This window comes from Elgaria multicarinata, chromosome 5, assembly GCF_023053635.1.
Source record: "Elgaria multicarinata webbii isolate HBS135686 ecotype San Diego chromosome 5, rElgMul1.1.pri, whole genome shotgun sequence".
Classification (NCBI taxonomy): Eukaryota; Metazoa; Chordata; class Lepidosauria; order Squamata; family Anguidae; genus Elgaria; species Elgaria multicarinata.
The window spans coordinates 117,150,062-117,169,144 of NC_086175.1; the positions used below are offsets into that span (position 1 = coordinate 117,150,062).

Sequence of the window (19,083 nt, forward strand, 5' to 3'; positions counted from 1 at the left end):
ATCTTCAGGGCCCTCATGACAGCCAAAAATCTGATATTATCACATTGGAAGGACAAACGTTCACCTACCATAATGCAATGGACTGAAGACCTAATAACGCTATCAACTTTTGAACGGGTGTTATATAGGCGCAACTTGCAAGTGGATAAATACACAGATATCTGGTCTGCTTTTCTTGAAATCTATGTATAACTGCCCACCACCACATCTTTTAATAAATGGTACACATGATGAATGGTATTAATGAAATGGTACACATGATGGCAACCAGCTTGATTGATAACTGGCAAATAGAGGGAGAAAACGTGGAGGCAGTGACAGACTTTGTATTTCTGGGCGCAAAGATTACTGCAGACGCTGACTGCAGCCAGGAAATCAGAAGATGTTTACTTCTTGGGAGGAGAGCAATGACAAATCTTGATAAAATAGTTAAGAGCAGAGACACCACGCTGAAAACAAAGGTCCACATAGTTAAAGCAATGGTATTCCCCGTAGTAACCTATGGCTGCGAGAGCTAGACCATAAGGAAAGCTGAGCGAAGGAAGATAGATGCTTTTGAACTGTGGTGTTGGAGGAAAATCCTGTGAGTGCCTTGGACTGCAAGAAGATCAAACCAGTCCATACTCCAGGAAATAAAGCCAGACTGCTCACTTGAAAAGCAAAGTGAGCTTTTAAAAGCAAAACTGAAGTACTTTGGCCACATAATGAGAAGACAGGATACCCTGGAGAAGAGGCTGATGCTAGGGAAAGTGGAAGGCAAAAGGAAGAGGGGCCGACCAAGGGCAAGATGGAGGGATGATATTCTGGAGGTGACAGACTTGGCCTTGGGGGAGCTAGGGGTGGCAACGGCCGACAGAAAGCTCTGGCGTGGGCTGGTCCATGAAGTCACGAAGAGTCGGAAACGACTGAACGAATGAACAATGAAACACATGATGAAAAATGATGATATTTCTATATATGTAATGTTTTTTTTTCTGTGCACGATGTATATTCTGTTCAGATTTGTTGATATATACAATAAAAAGGAATGTATATATATAACCTATGCTAGTTCTGCTGTGTTGCATATTGCCCTGCACTGGCTTTCTGAACTTTGGCTTGTGTGTAAACGGAAGCACAGTGGCAGAGAGGGGGCTGTTTTCATGGCACAGGGTTGGCGCTGCCTCCCTCCTTGACACTGCACTTTCCCTCTCCTGGGGCAGCGTCGGGGAATCCCGATGCCAAGGAAGGAATGTGGGGTTTCTGGGCGGCCATCCAGGTCCTGGAGCCACCACCCGCCTTTTTCTTGGTGGAAGGTGACCAATCGCTGGCTGCCTACCACCAGGCTCCGCCCCCAGGCTGGCCCTGGATTGGCTGTGGAGCAACGTTACACAGCGGAAGTGCTGCGCTGACATCACTCCCTTTGAAAAAGTTGGGGTAAATCCCCGGCTTTTTCAAAACGCAGCGTCACGGGAAAACCGCTCGCTCACTGCGAACCTGCTCCTGCGTTGTCTAACCTACGGGGCGCAGATCCACAGCCACCGTGGGGCTTTCCCTGTATGGAGACAACCCCTGGGAGGACAAAGTTTTGAGCAATGTCTTTTCTGATGAACATGACACCTACACCAGGCCCCATAAATCAAATGGGTGGCCCTGCAAACTCACGTGGGGGCGAGCACCAAAGGCACTCTTCACCTAGGGTGCAATTTATCCTAGGGGCTGCAGCTGCCAACTAGTCCTCCCAGTCATGCCATCTGGGAGGAGAGGGTGAATCAGCTGAAGGAGAAGCTCAGGCCAGTGCTCCTTGCCGCCCCTTCTGCCACTCGCCCAAACACATGGCTGAGCGGAAGAGGCAATGCAAAGAGCAGCAGTCCCCATTTCTCTCTCTCTGGCCAGATCTACATCAAGCAGCATATTGCACTATGAAAGCGGTATGTAAAAGGCAGGAGCCACACTAAGCAGGATATACTGCTTTGGAAGCGGTGTATATGGTACGTGTCAATGGGCCCCAACAGTTGTCAGTGCACTTCAATACCGCCGTAATGCAGTAGCATGACTCCTGCCTTTTATATACCGCTTCCATAGTGCAATATCCTGCTTGGTGTAGATTAGGCCTCTCTTTCTCTGGTGCAATGAGTTGGGAGAGGGCCCAGTGGGGCCAACAGCCCCAGCTGCTATGCCCTGGTTCCTCCGTCATCCCGTGCCAGGCACACCTGAAGGGCAGGTGTACCTTATCGTGACCCCGCCCTCCACTGCCCTGCAGCATACTTCGATGAATCAGTGGAGGCTGGTGGCTCCGATTCAGGTGGGGCTATGAATCCAGCCTGGGTTTCAGTCTGAACCAGCCGGAACTCTAAGGGAGCTAACCAAGGTGTCGAACCTATTTTGGTGACAGGGTTCAGCGCCTTGGATAGCTCCTTTAGAGCTCTGTCCGATTCTGGCCGAAACCCAGAGTGGATTCACAGCCCCACCGGAATCGGAGCCACCAGCCTCCGCTGTGGATGCAGATACCGATTCGCTGGGCGCCCAGATGCGAGGGGAGGTGGGCGGCCTGGGCGGCTGCATTGCAGGCCCTCGCGTCCCTCTCTGCCCAACCGCGCTCCGTCCGGCGGCTCCAGCGCCCTGCCTGCTTTGGCTCCGTGGCCGGCGGCGCCTTGTGCCGCCGCCTCTTTCCCTCCCTGCCCAGCCGTCGCCGGCGTGTTTTCCTTCCGAATGAGAAAGAGCGGGGGCGGGGGAGCGCCTCCCGCGATCGCTCCAGCCTTCCGGGCCGAGCGCCGCCTGCCCCTCGCGGCGATGCACCGGCGCCTCCGGGGGCTGAGCGACTCCCTCCGCCGCTTCTGGTCTCTCTCAAGCCAGGAAGTTTCTCTCCCCCGTCCGTCCGTCCCTCCCCCCACAAAAAAAAAGTCTTGGGAAAGTCTCAGGCACCGCTGCAGATCGGCCAAACCATATAACCGGGGGGGAAGGGGGCAACCCATCCCGGCAAGCGTAGACGGCGAGGGGGGCGTTGCAGCCGGCCGTTTGCCAACTCTCTCTCTCTCTCTCTCTCCCCCCCCGGCAGCCCGCAGCGTGGATGCGCGGAGCCAGCTCCCCACTTTGAGAACCACTTTTCTTTCCGGCTCTGCAGGAGAGGTGGCGGAGACAACCTGTCTGTCTCGCTGGCCCTTGGCAACGAAAGTTTCTCCTCTTCTCATCCCCGAGGCCGCTTTGCCAAAGTTCCTTCCCCCCCTCGGCAGCATCCTCGGGAGAGCAGATCGAGAAAGGGGCCAAGGGAGACGCGTGTGCGGGAGGCGGTGCGCCCGCGCGCCTCGTGGACGAGGAGACCTTCCGTTGGGAAGAAGATCCCCCTTCTCGTGCCAAGCAGCGCCAAGGGTCCCCGATGCAACTCCTCGCGCCTTTCCTCCTGTGCGTTGTAGCCGGCGCCGGCTTTTGCAACCGACAGGGTTCCGCGGCTGGCACGCAGAGCGGATCTATCCGAGCCTTGCGCGCCTCGAACCTGCGGAGAGATGGTGAGTGCCTGCTTTCTCCCGACTTTTGTTAATGATGTGTGAAATTGACCAGGCGGACGCCAAAAGCTTTGGAGGTGGTGATGGAAAGGCGCCCTCTGGAAGTACTCTAAAGTGGTGCAACCTCAGCAGAGAGGAATGATGAGAAGAAGGGAACCGGGTCTGTGTGCGGATGCAGGCGACTCCTCTTCCACACACACACATGACTTTTAGGGCTGCCGCACGCACATGACACATTTCCTACATAAAATGCAAATTGCCACGTGGTGGGGGGACGGGAAGCATGACGTTCTTGCTGGGATGCCAGGTGCAGCTTCCCTGTGGTTGAACACCCTACGTGTGAGTTTTCCATAGGTGTTGATCATGGACTTGGTCTCTTCCCCCCTGCCTTTCCCAACCCCCATATCTGGAAGTGTGTTCTGCATAAGAAATGCATAACTTGCACATCATGCACATGATGTAGTGGACGGTGTCCTGGAAGTTTATGCCAGAATAAATGTCTTTAAGGTGCCGCATAACTTGTGAAAGCAAGTGACAACGGGTTGTAGTCCTTAAAAGTTTATGCCATGAGAAATTTCCAGTCTTCAGAGTGCAAACAACTGCAAGCACTTGTGAGCTTGTCAGCCCTGCCGCCCCGCCCATTTTCCTGTTTTGGGTTGGAAAATAGGGTGCACTTACTTGGCACACTGACTTGGGAGTGTGCCCCATTGAGTAGGGCTTACTTTTTAAAAAAACAACATCAACAACAACACAAAAACCCATGCATGGGATGGGGCTGTGGGCACTGCTACGTCTACTTCCAGATCAAGCTTTTATTGCGCAATCGCCCTGACTCATTCATGAATTTTGACCTGTGGGAGGGCGTCCGTGTGTAAACATTCCATTGCCCCTTCTGCCTTTTTTTCTTGTCTGAAAAACATTCCTTAAGGATGGAAAAGATAGAACAGCTGCTCAATACCTTTTGATGGAGAGTGCCAGAAGTCCTCCATCTGGAAGCATAGTAAAAGACTATAGTAAAGACAGAGTGAAAGACCTAATAAATAAATAAATAAAACTACAGGTCCAGGAAGTGGAGAAAACAGGCCCCTTTTTCATATACCTCTTCTCTCTCGCTCGCTCTCTTTCTCACAGACTTACACACTCCTGCAAAAGTTGGAGGGACTGTTGTGCAGCCCATATTAGCTCTGAAATCAAGTACATTCATTGTATGGACAGGTGGAAATCTAGAAGCGCACATGTTTAATATACCGGAGGATGTAATATACTACATCCAAATCCCTCAGAAGTCACACGCAGGATCACTTCACCCATTACGAATTCCTACATGGAAAACACTTCTGTGGATGAGCATGCATGAAACCAGTGTGTCAATTGTCATGTATCCAAAACATACAGCAATTCCACAGTGTGCGTACGTGACAGGGATGCTCTGGGGAAGCTGCAGCCACTCAGTGGCTTCTAGATGCATAAATCCACAGCGAGTCACATGCATGTAGGGAAAATAAAAAAGTAGGAAGGGGCCTAGAGATAAACCTTTATGCTCACCAAGTGGTGGGAATCCAGTGGCAAGTCTTATGAAGTAGTAACCCCAAGGACTTAAGGGGGACACTGGGGCTCAAACCTGCCTACTTTGCTTGACCCTTCGGCCTAGAAAATTTGCCCAGCAGGATAAGGAGCCAAGCGTCCAAAACCCATGTGTTTTGCATGCTCAAGATCTCAGATTCAGTTACAGATCTCTTCAGTCGAGCAATAGGGAAAGACCTCTTCCTATAGCAGACTCCCCCAACCAGCCACCCTCCGGATATGTTAGACTGCAACTCCCATTTCTCAGCAAGCAATGCACCATTGTGGCTGGGGATGATGGGAGCTGTAACCCAACACACTTGGACAGTATCAGGTTAGGAGGAGGCTATCATGGCTACTACTCCTGATGGCTATATGTTTCCTCCATTACGAGAGGCAGCGGGCCTATGTACACCTGTGTGCTGGGGAACATGGGTGAGAAGGTGCTGTTTCACTCATGTCCTGCTTGTGGGTTTCCTGTGGGCAGCTGATTGGCCACTGTGTTAACAGGATGCTGAACTAGATGGACTTTTGGTCTGATACAACATGGCTCTTCTTATGTTCTATTATTATTATTATTATTATTATTATTATTATTATTATTATTATTATTTATATAGCACCAACAGTGTACTTGGTGCTGTACAAAATATACAAATAAAACAGCGATACCCTGCCATAGGCTTACAATCTAAAATCACATTAAAACATATGAAGGGGGGAAAGGGTTCACAAAACAGAAATAAGAGAATAATCATAGTAATAAGAACAGTAAATCAAGCTAAAATACCAAAAGCTATTGAAAACAAATGAGTTTTCAAATGCGTTTTAAAATCTACAATGGAACTCGTGGTACGTAGTTGCTCTGGAAGAGCATTCCAAGCCAACGGGGCAGCCAGAGAGAATGGGTGAAGCCGGGCAAGAGAGATAGAAATTCTTGGGCAGGAGAGCAACATAACATTTGAAGAACGGATGGTACGAGGGGGATGGTAGAGTGAAATGAGAGAGGAAAGATAAGAAGGTGCAAGACCATGACATGCTTTGAATGTCAGCAAAAGAAGCTTATACTGAATTCTATATGGGATCGGAAGCCAATGAAGAGATTTCAACAAAGGAGAAACATGGTCATAACGATGTCCTATAGAGCTTCTTTCAAGTTGGAATGGATAGTTCTGGGCTAGATGCACCAACAGTGTGGCTAAGACAACTCCCTGTGCTCATATGACACATAGTTCCACAGGTATTAGGGTTACGTCTGTCACCTCCAGAATATCATCCATCCATCTTGCCCTTGGTCGGCCCCTCTTCCTTTTGCCTTCCACTTTCCCTAGCATCAGCACCTTCTCCAGGGTATCCTTTTGGTCCATCAGTAGGACCAACCAAAATACCTCAAAAGTATGCAAGCTTTCAAGTTTCCCACAACTCTGTGTCAAGCCAGGTGGTTCAAAAAGCAGGGAATGTTGTCACTGTCAGGTCTGTAGTTTAGTTCCCATCTCAAAATGGAGATGTGCAGATCGACTGAATCACTGGTAGGCATAGCACAATACCATTTGATCGATCGCGTTAGCAGCGCATTCTGGAAGAAAGAAGCAATGGCTCAACTCCATTTCCTACCAGCAGTTGTGCCTTGCCCCCATGGCCAGCGGGCTACGGCCTAGCACTACAATCAATCCCAGTTTAAAGTTAGCTTTGGCCTCAAATTGGCAGGGCATTTGCATTCCCGCCAGGGAGTTGGAAAGTATGATTGATATTGTGGTCATCTGTGTACTGGGCTGGCCCTCTTCCAGTGGTGCATCTGGGACTGGACATTGGGGCCAAAATCCAGGACCCCACAGCCCAGGCATCCTTCAAAGGACTACTTAGAGGGCGGCATGAGGTTATGAGGGCATCAGGGCAGCAGAAGCAAACTCCATTTTATTCCAGATAATGCTATGATTTAAGTAAGTTTAAAATGCAAAACTGCACAGTTGTCTTGTTATTGTTCTAACATATCAGGAAGACAAAGAAGAAGAGGAGAAATGTTGTTTGTTTGCTTCAAAACCAAAATAATATAAATGGATGTCAACACTCCCCCTGCCCCCAAGATCATTAAGGCTGCAATCCTATCAGCATGGCCATATGCCTCCGAACTCGGAAGCATTCGGCCACCCACTGTGGTTGTTTCTATGCCAGCTGCAAGGGGAGGGGGCAGTGACCACAGATTCCTGGCTCCGATGTCAGAGTGCTGTCTCTGACCTCCGAGACAGGAAGCCAAAATATCCTATTTATTTATTTATTTATTTGTTGCATTTTTATAGCGCCCAATAGCTGAAGCTCTCTGGGCTGTTTACAGTGCCCCTCCCCAATGCTGTCTAGGAGGCCATAGGATATCTGTGTTAGTCCAGGATCTAAAATTACTTAGCTGCAATAATAATAATAATAATAATAATAATAATAATAATAATAATAATAATTTCTTACCCGCCTCTCCCTCTGGATCGAGGCGGGGTACAACACAAATACAAAACACCATAAAATACATATAATTGATTAAAAACGTATAAAAGTAATACATTGTTAAAAGGCAGCACATTATTAAAAGGCATTTTAAAATTCAACTGGGTAGGCCTGCCGGAAGAGATCAGTCTTTATGGCTTTCTTAAATTATCTACAGATAGCATAATTCCACTGGCTTTTTTGTGTCAAAATATGCATAGGATTGTGTCCTTAATTGCTAACTGAGGAGAGGAGAGAAGATGGTTATTCTGAGTTTACCCTGTGAGCATGGTATGAGCTAAGGAAAGAATATCTTCTGAAGCAAGAGTAGGGACAGCGCTAAGTGGTTGTAGTTGCTGCTCAGCTTTGACCCGGACCCCAGAGAGGTTGGCTTTAATTTCCCTGTTATTTTCTGCAATTTCTTCTTGGAAGAACATAAGGAGAAGAGCCCTACTGGAATAGATTGAAGATCTGTGGAACATTTTGCAAATACCATTCATAAGTAGCAAGAGGGGAAAGGAACCCCCAGCTGCAAACTTCTCTGTGGAAATTCAGGCACATTTCCAGGGATTCTTGATTAAACCGAACTTGACTGTATAGTAAACTTCTGAAATAAGAGGTGCTTGGACTCAAGTTAGGTTCTGATCTCATCTCCCTGCCTCTTACTCAATATATAGTCTGCGTATGATCATAGGCACTCCTGCACGTTTCTCAAACTTTTTGGTGGCCACTTACGCATTGCCAAAAAAGAGGACAAAAGATTTGCCTATGGAAATGTATGTGTATAGGTGCAAATTTAGAAAGAATAACTATTCTTTAAATAGGAATACAAGACTTCTCACCCTAGTGGAGCAGACGGACCAGGGGTCCTGTTGTACCTGCTCAGTCTGCTGTCCAGGTACTAAGTGTTGATGGGGAACTCTATGCCCCTGCTGTTCACTTCTTATGGTGCTTTGACTTGAAATTGGAATTGGACAGGACAGCTTTTCAAAAAAGGGCAACTTCCTGGAGGAGAAAGCTATCAATGGCTACTAGCCCTGATGGTTGTGTGCTACTTCCACTATTCTAGGCGGTAAGCCTGTGTGCACCAGTTGCTGGGGAACATGGGTGGGAGGGTGCTGCTGCACTATGTCCTGCTTTGTTGGTCCCTGGCTGACGGCTGGTTGGCGACTGTGTGAACAGCGTACTGGACTAGATGGACCCTCAGTCTGATCCAGCAAGGCACTGCTTATGTTCTTATGTTCAAATAGAGGACTGTTCTCTGCCAGTTCTCCAAAATAGAGGACTCCCCTCTGTAAAGTAGGACCCCTGGCCACCGTATCTTAAACTTGCACAGCTTGTCATGTGCAATTGCATGCATCCGCTTGCAGTTGCATGCCAGCATTAAGGGACAAAAGCACTGATTCCAGCAGTGACATCAGAAAAGGAATGGGATCGGACTGCTCCATCCCCCTTCCAAATCTCTTCGGAAGGTTTGGGGAACCTCATCAGAGCAGGGAAATATCATGAGAAGCTCAAAGCAGGAGCTTCTCCTCCCCCTTTCCCTGCCCCCAAAGTGCCCCATGGGAGTTCTCCTAGAGATAATGCCACTTGAAGGGTAGAGAAAGGGTGATTGTGTGCAGCTTGAATGCAGTCAAATCATGTTGGAATATTTATTTATTTTATTTCAGGTGATTTTTAGGATGCCTTTAAGGGCTGATGGCCTTCCTGATATTTCACACCTTCTCCATGGGGTCCCACAAGGGGGCCTAAAAATAATTTGAAATGAAATAAATAAATATTCCAGCACTATGGATGATGCATTTGCTGCCACTCCAAAGACTAAGAATCTAGAGAGGTTGCATCCTGCCCTATACAGGGCTTCTAGAGCAATACCCTGGCACAGAAAACCTACAGCTGAAAAACTGGTAGTTTTTTTCTTTCTTTCTTAGTGGCATTGACACAGCCTTCCCCAACAATCAGTCAGACCGTTCTTTATTGTGTCGTAGCAAATTGCCATTATATACAAACATAGAATAAATCACTACACAGTTTAAAACACAGAATAAAACACTATACAATTCCCATCATTCCTGGACATTGTCCATGCTAGCTGGGGCAGATAGGAGTTGTAGTACCAACACATATGGAGGAGGAAGGCTGTGTGAAACCAGCTGAATAGATTGCATCTCCTTTGTTTGTAAGGTATCAAACGGGAAACAAAGGCTCATAACAAGAAGAATGCCTTTAATTTCGCTCTAGAGGAATTTGGTGTGTGTGAGTGCCAATTGTTTTAAGCTGGCTGAGTGACAGAGAGCTACTCATCGCTCATGGGCTGCCCCTGTACTGCTGACTTTCTAAACATTCGGATGCCAAGACTGGTATAAAACAACTTTGCACATTGCTCTCCCCTCCACCTCACCCCACCCCCAGGCCTGGCCTTGCATAGCTTTGCTGAGAAGCTGCAATTTTGTGGTGTCATAAGACTAAATGATTCAAGCGCAACAAAAAAGGGCTTTTTTTTCCAGACTGAGTTGTTTTGGGTTCTTTCTTTGATGGGGGTGGGTGGGAGATTGAGTGGAAGAGGGAATGCAGGGGTGTGTGTGAACACAGCGGTGAATACAGCGGTGAACACAGCCTCTCCCCCTCTCCCCGCTGTGTAAATATTAGGCATACGAGGATTTACAGCTGCAAACAGCTGGAATCCAATACTTCTCCACAGCAGATGTTTACTAAAGGAAGCCATCGAAGGACTAGTAGCACTTAAAGGTCTTAAATAAGGCCTCAAAGGTTGCAAGAAGTGTGTTATCTCTTGGATAGCGTCATTTCCCTTGGCCAATGAGCTCCTAGTCTCTCTCTCTCTCTCTCTCTTTGTCCACTTACATCACCATCTTCTGAGGGCACAGCTGAATAGGATTTTCTCCCACTCCAAATTCAGCATTTTAACTCCAAACCAGCAAAGAGTTCCTTGGTTGAAAAAAAATAAAATAAAAGAGATGCAGTCTAGGATGGAATTAATCCAACACCAACAGCTGGTGGTTTTGTCTCTTGCGAACTTCACAGCCCACATTGCCTCCACTGGGATTCCCTAGTGGAGGCAACGAGTGAGAGGGCCTTCTCAGTGGTGGCCCGCCTATTATGGAATGATCTCCCCAACGAGGCTCGCCTGGCCTCGTTATCTTTTCGGCACCAGGTCAAGACTTTTCTCTTCTCCCAGGCATTTAACAGCAATTAACAACGTATGCTCAGTGCTGTTGTTGTTTTTAATGGACCTCAGAACTGTTGTTGTTTAAAATGGATATTGTTGTTTTATATTGTTGTTTTTATATTTTTGATGGTTTAAAATTTTGTGTACTCTTTAATGTTCACTGTTTTTAACTTTTGTAAATCTCCCAGAGAGCTTCGGCTATGGGGAGGTATATAAATGTAATAAATAAATAAATTCTGCCGATGGCACAAAGGGCATTATTATTATTATTATTATTATTATTATTATTATTATTATTATTATTATTTATTTATTTATATAGCACCATCGATGTACATGGTGCTGCACAGACCACACAGTAAATAGCAAGACCCTGCCGCATAGGCTTACAATCTAATAAAGTTGCAGTAAACAATAAGGAGGGAAAGAGAATGCAAACAGGCACAGGGAAGTGTAAACAGGCACCGGGTAGGGTGAAGCTAACAGTATAGAGTCAGAACAAACTCAAAGTTTAAAAGCTATAGGGAAAAGAAAAGTTTTTAGCTGAGTTTTAAAAGCTGTGATTGAGTTGGTAGTTCTCAAGTGTTCTGGAAGAGCGTTCCAGGCATGAGGGGCAGCAGAGGAAAAAGGACGAAGCCGAGTAAGGGAAGTGGAGGTCCTTGGGCAGGCGAGAAGCATGGCATCAGAGGAGCGAAGAGCACGAGCAGGGCAATAGTGTGAGATGAGAGAGGAGAGATAGGCAGGAGCTAGACCGTGAAAAGCTTTGAAGGTCAACAGGAGAAGTTTATATTGGATTCTGGAGTGAATTGGAAGCCAATGAAGAGATTTCAGAAGCGGAGTGACATGGTCAGAGTGGCGGGCCAGGAAGATGATCTTAGCGGCAGAGTGGTGGACAGAGACCAGCGGACTGATGTGAGATGAGGGGAGGCCAGAGAGAAGGAGGTTGCAGTAGTCCAACCGAGAGATAACCAGTGCGTGAACGAGAGTCTTGGCAGAAGAGACAGACAAAAATGGTCGAATCCTGGCAATATTATACAGGAAGAAACGACAAGATTTAGCTACTGCCTCGAGCAGGGCTGGTGTCACGCCAGGCAGGCTCAGGCATCCGCCCAGCAGGGGCTCCGTGGCCTTCACCCTTGCAACGTGCTGGTTCACCTGCCTGCCTCTCACTCTGGCCATACTACAGTGGTGGTGCGAAGGAGGAGGAGCAGATGCCACGGCCTACTTGCTCTCTGCCTGTCAAGCAAGCAAGTGGTAGCAATGCTGAGGAAGAGGAGGAGGAGCCATAGCAGCTGGGAACAGTGGCGGGTGAGAAGGTAGACTCAACTCCGGGAAGGACTAACCCCAAGACTAACAGATTTATTTGGGCCTTTTCATTTCATGTATTCATTTATTACATTTCTATACCATCCGTAGCCGAAGCTCTCTGGGCAGTTCACAAAAATTAAAAACCCACTCACACATTAAAATTCATTATACAATACAAAGTATAAAACCATTTACATAATCGAAACATATAAACAGACAGCGCACACACACAGGCAACATATATCTAAAAAACATTTTGTTTTAAAACAACACCAACAACAATCAATCAATCAACCAAAGACAATCCAGGACCTGATTAAAAGCTCTTTATATGCTGACAAATGCCTGAGATAAGCATACACTTTTGTGGACACTGTCTGCTTCGTCAGATACATAAATCTATATAAATCTGCCAATTTGAGGTCAGCGTTTCCTGCCTCTGATGAAGTGGATGGGGTCCATGAAAACCCATGCCAAAATAAGTTTGTCAGTCTTCAAAGTACCACACAAAATTCATTTTTTGCTGGAGAGAGAGAATGTACACCCATATGGATTTATTTGTGTAACTGCCCACAGCTGGATTTCTACTCTCAGTTTGGAGTCTGGGCGGAAAATATAGCACCACTAGAGCCACTTTCTGCATTTCCAGCTGTGTGCGCCCCTCTCTCTGCTCTTGCTGCAACCTAGCTACATTGACACAGCTTTTGAGACATGCAATGGTGCCCTAACCTACTAGCTGGGAATTGCTGACATTTTAAAATAAATGAAAGGAAGAAAGAAAGAAAGAAAAAGGTCTCCTCTGAACATGGTTTCTTTCTTTCTTTCTTTCTTTCTTTCTTTCTTTCTTTCTTATGGTCTGTGCTGAACATGTTCCAATACTGTTACTTTAATTACAATGCTAGGACAAAACCTAATTCAGTAAAATACTCTGGGCTCATGTCCAGATTTCTGCAACCTTACCAAAAAAGAAAAAAAAGAAAAGACTATCTCGCGGGGATCCAGGTCTACTGTTACAGAATACCAGGATTAGAGATTGGGAGCTGAAAGGCAAAAATAGAAAAAGAAAAAAGAGGAGGTCCTTTCAGAAAATAGAAAATCACCATTTGGAATTACCACTGTATGTCGACCTCAGAGAGAATGCTGAGTAGTTTTCATAAGGCATGTATTTTTTCACCCAATACAGACCAGACCTTTCCTGAACCAAGACAAGTATACAAAACCAGGTGTTGTAGTATCCTGGAGTCAAGTTGGTATCTGGCGCTTGATCAGATGAGGCTTTTAAATGTGCTACCACCTTGCCGTGCATGTGCCATTTTGCAAACTGTCCACACGTTGTCATGGTCTTGCAGGCGCCCTGTGATTTCTCTCTGCTTTGCCTGTATTTTTTTTTAAATGCGTATAATATATAACCACTGGTGTAATCTTCTGCAATGCCCCCTTTTCGAAAATGCACATTTGCAAATACCCACCATAACAGTCTCGAGCAATTCTTCCTCCTAGCGTTTTTTTTTAAAGGTGTGAATGCACAGGTGAATCGACTCACCTGCATGTATCTCACAGAAGGAGAGAGAAGCTGGAGAAGGAAAACGGTGGTAGAGGGCTGTGGAAGAGTGGCAGCTGGAAGGGATGACAGATAGGGATGGGGATGGGCAAACACATTACATACTGGGGGACAGGAGGAAAACTTCAGCAGTGTGATAGATACCATGAAATTCTGCATTTAAGGAAGAAGAAGAAAACATGGAACACTGCGACCTGTGCCCGCAACAAGGCTTCCTGGTCTTACCCCCTCCCCTTTTCAGTGGAGGCTGGTGCCTCCAATGTCAGTGGGGCTATGAATCCACACCAGATTTCAGTCAGAGTTCTGATTGGTTCTGATTGAAACCCTGAGTAGATTCACCACTGCACCATCCAGTGGCCTGCACTGCCCCTTTCCCCTGACCACCTATCATAGGATGCTTTCCCGTCTTTTGCCTAGTTTTTTCTAGGGGCTGGAAAAAAAACATTTCTAGGGAGCTGGCCTGCGCAAGTGTGCCATTAGCCTTCTGGGGGAATTGCGTATTTTTGGAGGCCCTGGAAAACATGCTTTACCTTCCCACCCCACGCCAATCGTGGCCTTAAAAGCCCTCTTAAAACCTTGGATTAAGAGGGCCTTTAAGGCCCCGATTGGCGTGTGGGTCAAAACATGTTTTCCAGGGCTTCCAGAAAGTGCACATTTCCCCTGGCCATGCTAATGGCATATTGGGTAGGGTGACCAACTGTCAGGATTTCCCCGGATTTGTCCTGGTTTTTGTTCTTTCCATGGTGTCAGGGGGGATTTTCTATAATTTTCAATAATGTCCTGGAATGACACACCTTCCCCTTTAAGGCTGCCATTAGCATGGCAGGAGGGAATGACATGCTTTCTTGAGGCACATCATTCCCCCACCCCGAGCTCCAATTGAGGTCTTAAAGGAGAAAGTGGGTCATTCGTGGACATTATAGAAAAGGCCCCAATTGGAGGGGATGGTGGTGGTGCAGAATGAAATCCTTTCCCCTTCTCCACTCCAATCGGGTTCTTTAAGGTGGCGGGGGAATAACGTACTTTCTGCAGGACTCGGAAAGCTGCTTCCCCACACACACACTAGGTGTCCTCTTTTTTGGTTTCCCAAATATGGTCACCCTAATATTGGGGGGAATTGTTCACTTTCCAAAGGCCCTGGAAAGTATGCTTCCCCCCCCCCCGAGCCATGAGAGTGCCCCAGAAAGTGCGCTGTGCTGCCACCATTAGAGTGGGGGGGGGTTACACAATTTCCCCAGCTTTTGGGAAATCACATCTTTCCCCCCCCCCGATGGGGCCTTTAAAGGCTGTGTTAATAGAGACTTTAAGGCCCCCATCGACACGGGGTGGGGAAAAGAGAGAAACGCAATTTCCACAAGGCTGGGGAGATTGTGTATTTTTACCCACAATTAATGTGGGTAATGCGGCCACCATTAATGCAGCAGAGGGAAAGGGCAAAGGGCGCAGGTCAGGGCAGAACAGTTCCACCCTGACCTGCGCCCTTCTAGAATTAGGGTGAAAATCCACTGGGCACATCTGCCTGGGCCTGTGAGGCCTGGACAGGGGACGTCTGCTGCCCTTATGGGCCCTGATGGATTTTTGTCCCTACACTAGTTTTTTCCCCATTCTAAAAGCTGAAAGAATTCCTACACCCATGACCTAAAGAAAGCGCTTTTTACAGAACAATGAAAGGGTTTGTGGAAAGCAACCACCTCCCACATTTTAGCTCAACCTTCCTGCAACATTTCATGTCTTTCCACGAGTTTTCCCCATATTACAGCAGGTTGGGTGGAGTGGCAAGGCTAAGAAATTGGGCTGGTTCAGATGTAATTCCAAATCATGGTTTGGTGCTATGTGAAAGAGCCTCGGAGACCCACATTCTCTTGCATTCCCTCCTCCTCTCTTGCCTGACAGTCTGAGCTTAGTTTCCCACCTTGATTTTCAGAGCATGGGCAAGCCGTAGTTTGCTGGTGCAGACAGTGTCAAACTATGGTTTGCTTCAAACCAGAAAGAAGGGGAGGGAGTTGCAGCACAAGAGGGGAAGAGGGTGCACGTTAGCCCAGGGGCAGGAGTGAGGGGTGTCCTTAAAGGCCTGTTCACGTTGCACCACACCGTGATTGGGCGTTACATCTGAGCTAGTCCTTTAGCGGCTGCTGCGCTGAGATCGGAACGGAGAATTTGTAGCTTACAATGCATGCCCGTAACCACAATGCTGCACTAGCTCTTAACCACACTGTTATCTTTAAAGAACTAAAGTAACTAGGGAAATTACAAATCTGACTCAGCTGTAATCAATACAGTGGAGTTCCACAAAGGACCTGGCAGTAGCTGGCCCGTTTTATCAGATAGATGTGTATCATGCCAAAGCAGATATTTCAATTATAAACTCCCCAGTCAGTCTTGGAGTTACAGTAACTTTTAAAGAGCTGAATGGTGTTATCAGCACCAACCTTTAAGAACCCTTTAAAATACTTCTCTCGCTTTTTGCTTTTTTTTTTAAGTATATATCACAGTGTTGCTATAGTTCATAGAAACAGAATTGCATTCTTCTATTTCTGAAAAGGATTGCACGATCAGGGCCAAGATAGCAGAAGACAGTGGGAATTAGCGCAGAAAGCGATGAAGAATATCTTCTTCCCATAATCACAATTGTTTTTACCACTGTGATCATGCAGAGATGTGTCCATATCTACTTTGTTTGTTTGTGTGTTTATTACATCTCTATACCACCCAACAGCTGAAGCTCTTTGGGTGATTCACTTAATCTTAAGCTTTTAAAAAGTACTGTTCCAAATGGAACAAATCATGGTGGCCTTGCTTGGGGTTTGGTGTGCTAGCAGTACCACTAACCATGCACTCCCTTCCTTATCTCTGATCCTCAGAGATCAGAAATATGGAAGGGATCCCTGGAATCTCAAGAGAGATTCCAGGCTTTCCATATCTGGCACTAGTGTGAACATCCAACTCAAAAAGGGGTTGGATAACATCCTGGAAGAGAAGGCTACCAATGGCTACTAGTCCTGATGCCTATGTTCTACCTCCAGCATCTGATCAGTAACCCTATAGACACCAGTTGCTGGGGAACATAGGTGGTAGGGTGCTGTTGCTTGTGGGTTCCTGGTTGACAGCTGGTTGGCCACAGTGTGAACAGAGCGCTGGACTAGATGGACCCTGGGTCTGATCCAGATGGCTCTTCTTATGTTCTTATGATCTGGCTAAACACAGATTGCAATTGCCCTTCATTTGATACAGTGAAACCTTCAAGCGACTCTATACAGCTATCAGAGAGCTAGACACATTGTGCCTCCTTGTGTGAATGAAGGTGGGTCCTCTGGCATACCTGATCATGACTCCTGTCATGGTGCATCTCTAGAGCCCTGTGATGGAAGGTTCTGTCCACTCTTTTCTCATGTCTACTCCTCCCTCCACAGCAGGGAGGGAGAGAGGAGGCATAAAACTCCATCCCTTGGCCTACTAATCCCCCTTGGCTTCAAACTCTATGGTCCTCAAAGCTGTGTTGCTGGTTCGGGAAGTCTGTTCCTAGAGGCTGAAGATGGTCCAGCAGGCTTCAACCACATGGACCAATTTAAATGGATTGCTTTTAAAAACAACCCGGAGGTCTGTACCACTGTGGCCCCCTTGGCATGCGTGCCAAATTTCCGGTGCCTAGGTTTCATGGTCTTTCATGGCGCTATGGTGCAGACAGACAGATGGACACACATCCTGTTTTATTATTATAGATCATTTAAGTGGCATTGTTGTAAGAATGGCAGCCCAAGTGAGCCACATTTCTCTCTTTTTGGAGAATAGGATGGCTCTGCTCTTCTGGTAAGCCATAAATTCTACATGACGTTGAGCTTCCTATTGCATCTGAGTAATTTCTGGCCTCATTCCTTGGCGATGATCTTTGTCTCGGCTTCCTACATTTGTGCTTTGGCAGTCTAAGCACTCGACACACCGAGAGGACAAGCGCTGGCTGCTGAATAGACTTCCTGCTAGCCCCCAAATGCCCCGGCTCTGTACTTGAGACTTTATGAGGTTGAGCTCCATGAGAAACATAAAAGCAAACTTTGTGAACAGCTGAAAAATACAATGAGCTTGACCTTGCTCCCTTCCACTGAAATAATACAATGGCAACATGCCGTCACCTACAGTGGGAGTGGGCCTGTTGCCTGTGCATTGCAATTTGCCATCCAGAAGAAGAGAATTATCTGCAACACATGAAATTGCATACATAATATAGGGTAAAATACTGGTCACCTGACTGCCCCTTTGCCTGTCATCGACATGACCTTCCCCTCCTTCAACAGTGGCTGAGCAGCTGTGATGTCACAGAATGTTCACAGATTCTAATTGCTGATGGGGATGAGTCCATCACAGAATACTGATGGCCAGTAAATCTACATGTAACACAGCAAGAAGTGTTTCGGGATTGTACAGTGGTCCTCAATGTATTGTTTCAATTCAAGTCAGTGGGATGTGCCTGACCTAAGTTATTTCTGGACCATCTTACGATGACCTCATTATTACAGTGAGTGCAATAATACTTGTGAGTGACCACAAGTGCTCAGTATTGCCTTGGATTTCAGGAAATATTCATTTGAAAATACCATGAAGAAGCACCCAGGTGATTTGCAATCAACAGGATCAGCTGTAGTCATAAAGGTGAAATTGCCTGGGAAAGTGTTAGGATGCTCACCTGATACTAACTTCTGAATAAATCTGGGGGCATTACAGCTTTCATAGTAGTCTGTGTGGACATAACACTAAGCCATAGTTTATTTTAACCATGCTTTCTCTATAGGGTAGCTATTTATGCATTGAGATAGGGTGACCATATGAAAAGGAGGACAGGGCTCCTGTATCTTTAACAGTAATGTAGAAAAGGGGATTTCAGCAGGTGTCAATTGAAGAGGGTGAAATTCCCTCTTCATCACAACAGTTAAAGCTGCAGAAGCCCTGCCCTCTTTTGTATCTGGCCACTCTACTATAGCTAGTGTAGCTTTAACTGTTGTGATGAAGAGGGAATTTCACCCATTTCAATTGACACCTGCTGAAATTCCCTTTCCTACATTACTGTTAAAGATACAGGAGCCCTGTCCTCCTTTTCATATGGTCACCCTAATTGAGATGACATTCAGATGACGCTTTAGGAAAGGTGGTTATGCTAAACACATCTCACTGTGGTTACCACTATCCACTCGTAGCTCTGTTCCACACAACTGTGGAACCACGGCTTGTGGTTAATGAAGTTGATTAGAACATGGTTATACAGAAACCATGCATAGGCAAACGCCTTGCACACTTTCATGGTTAGCCCAAATTGGGCTAGTATGGTTTAGTGTGTCATCTGAACAGTGTCAGTGAGGTGTAGTGGTTAGAGCAGCCTTCCTCAACCTGGGGAGCTCCAGATGTGTTGGACTGCACCTCCCAGAATGCCCCAGCCAGCTGGCTGGGGCATTCTGGGAGTTGTAGTCCAACACATCTGGAGCGCCCCAGGTTGAGGAAGGCTGGGTTAGAGTGTTTGG

The 19,083-nt window shown here is 46.7% G+C and overlaps 1 protein-coding gene across 1 annotated transcript in view; it reads left to right on the forward strand.

Annotated features, from left to right (window-relative positions):
* Positions 1-3,341: 3,341 nt before the first annotated feature.
* Positions 3,342-19,083, forward strand: part of PDGFD (platelet derived growth factor D) — a 196,142-nt gene continuing 180,400 nt past the window's right edge. Inside the window, exon 1 of the mRNA XM_063127106.1 lies at positions 3,342-3,485. Coding sequence (XP_062983176.1) covers positions 3,356-3,485 — 130 coding nt within the window. The 5' untranslated portion in view covers positions 3,342-3,355. The remainder of the gene's footprint in view (positions 3,486-19,083) is intronic.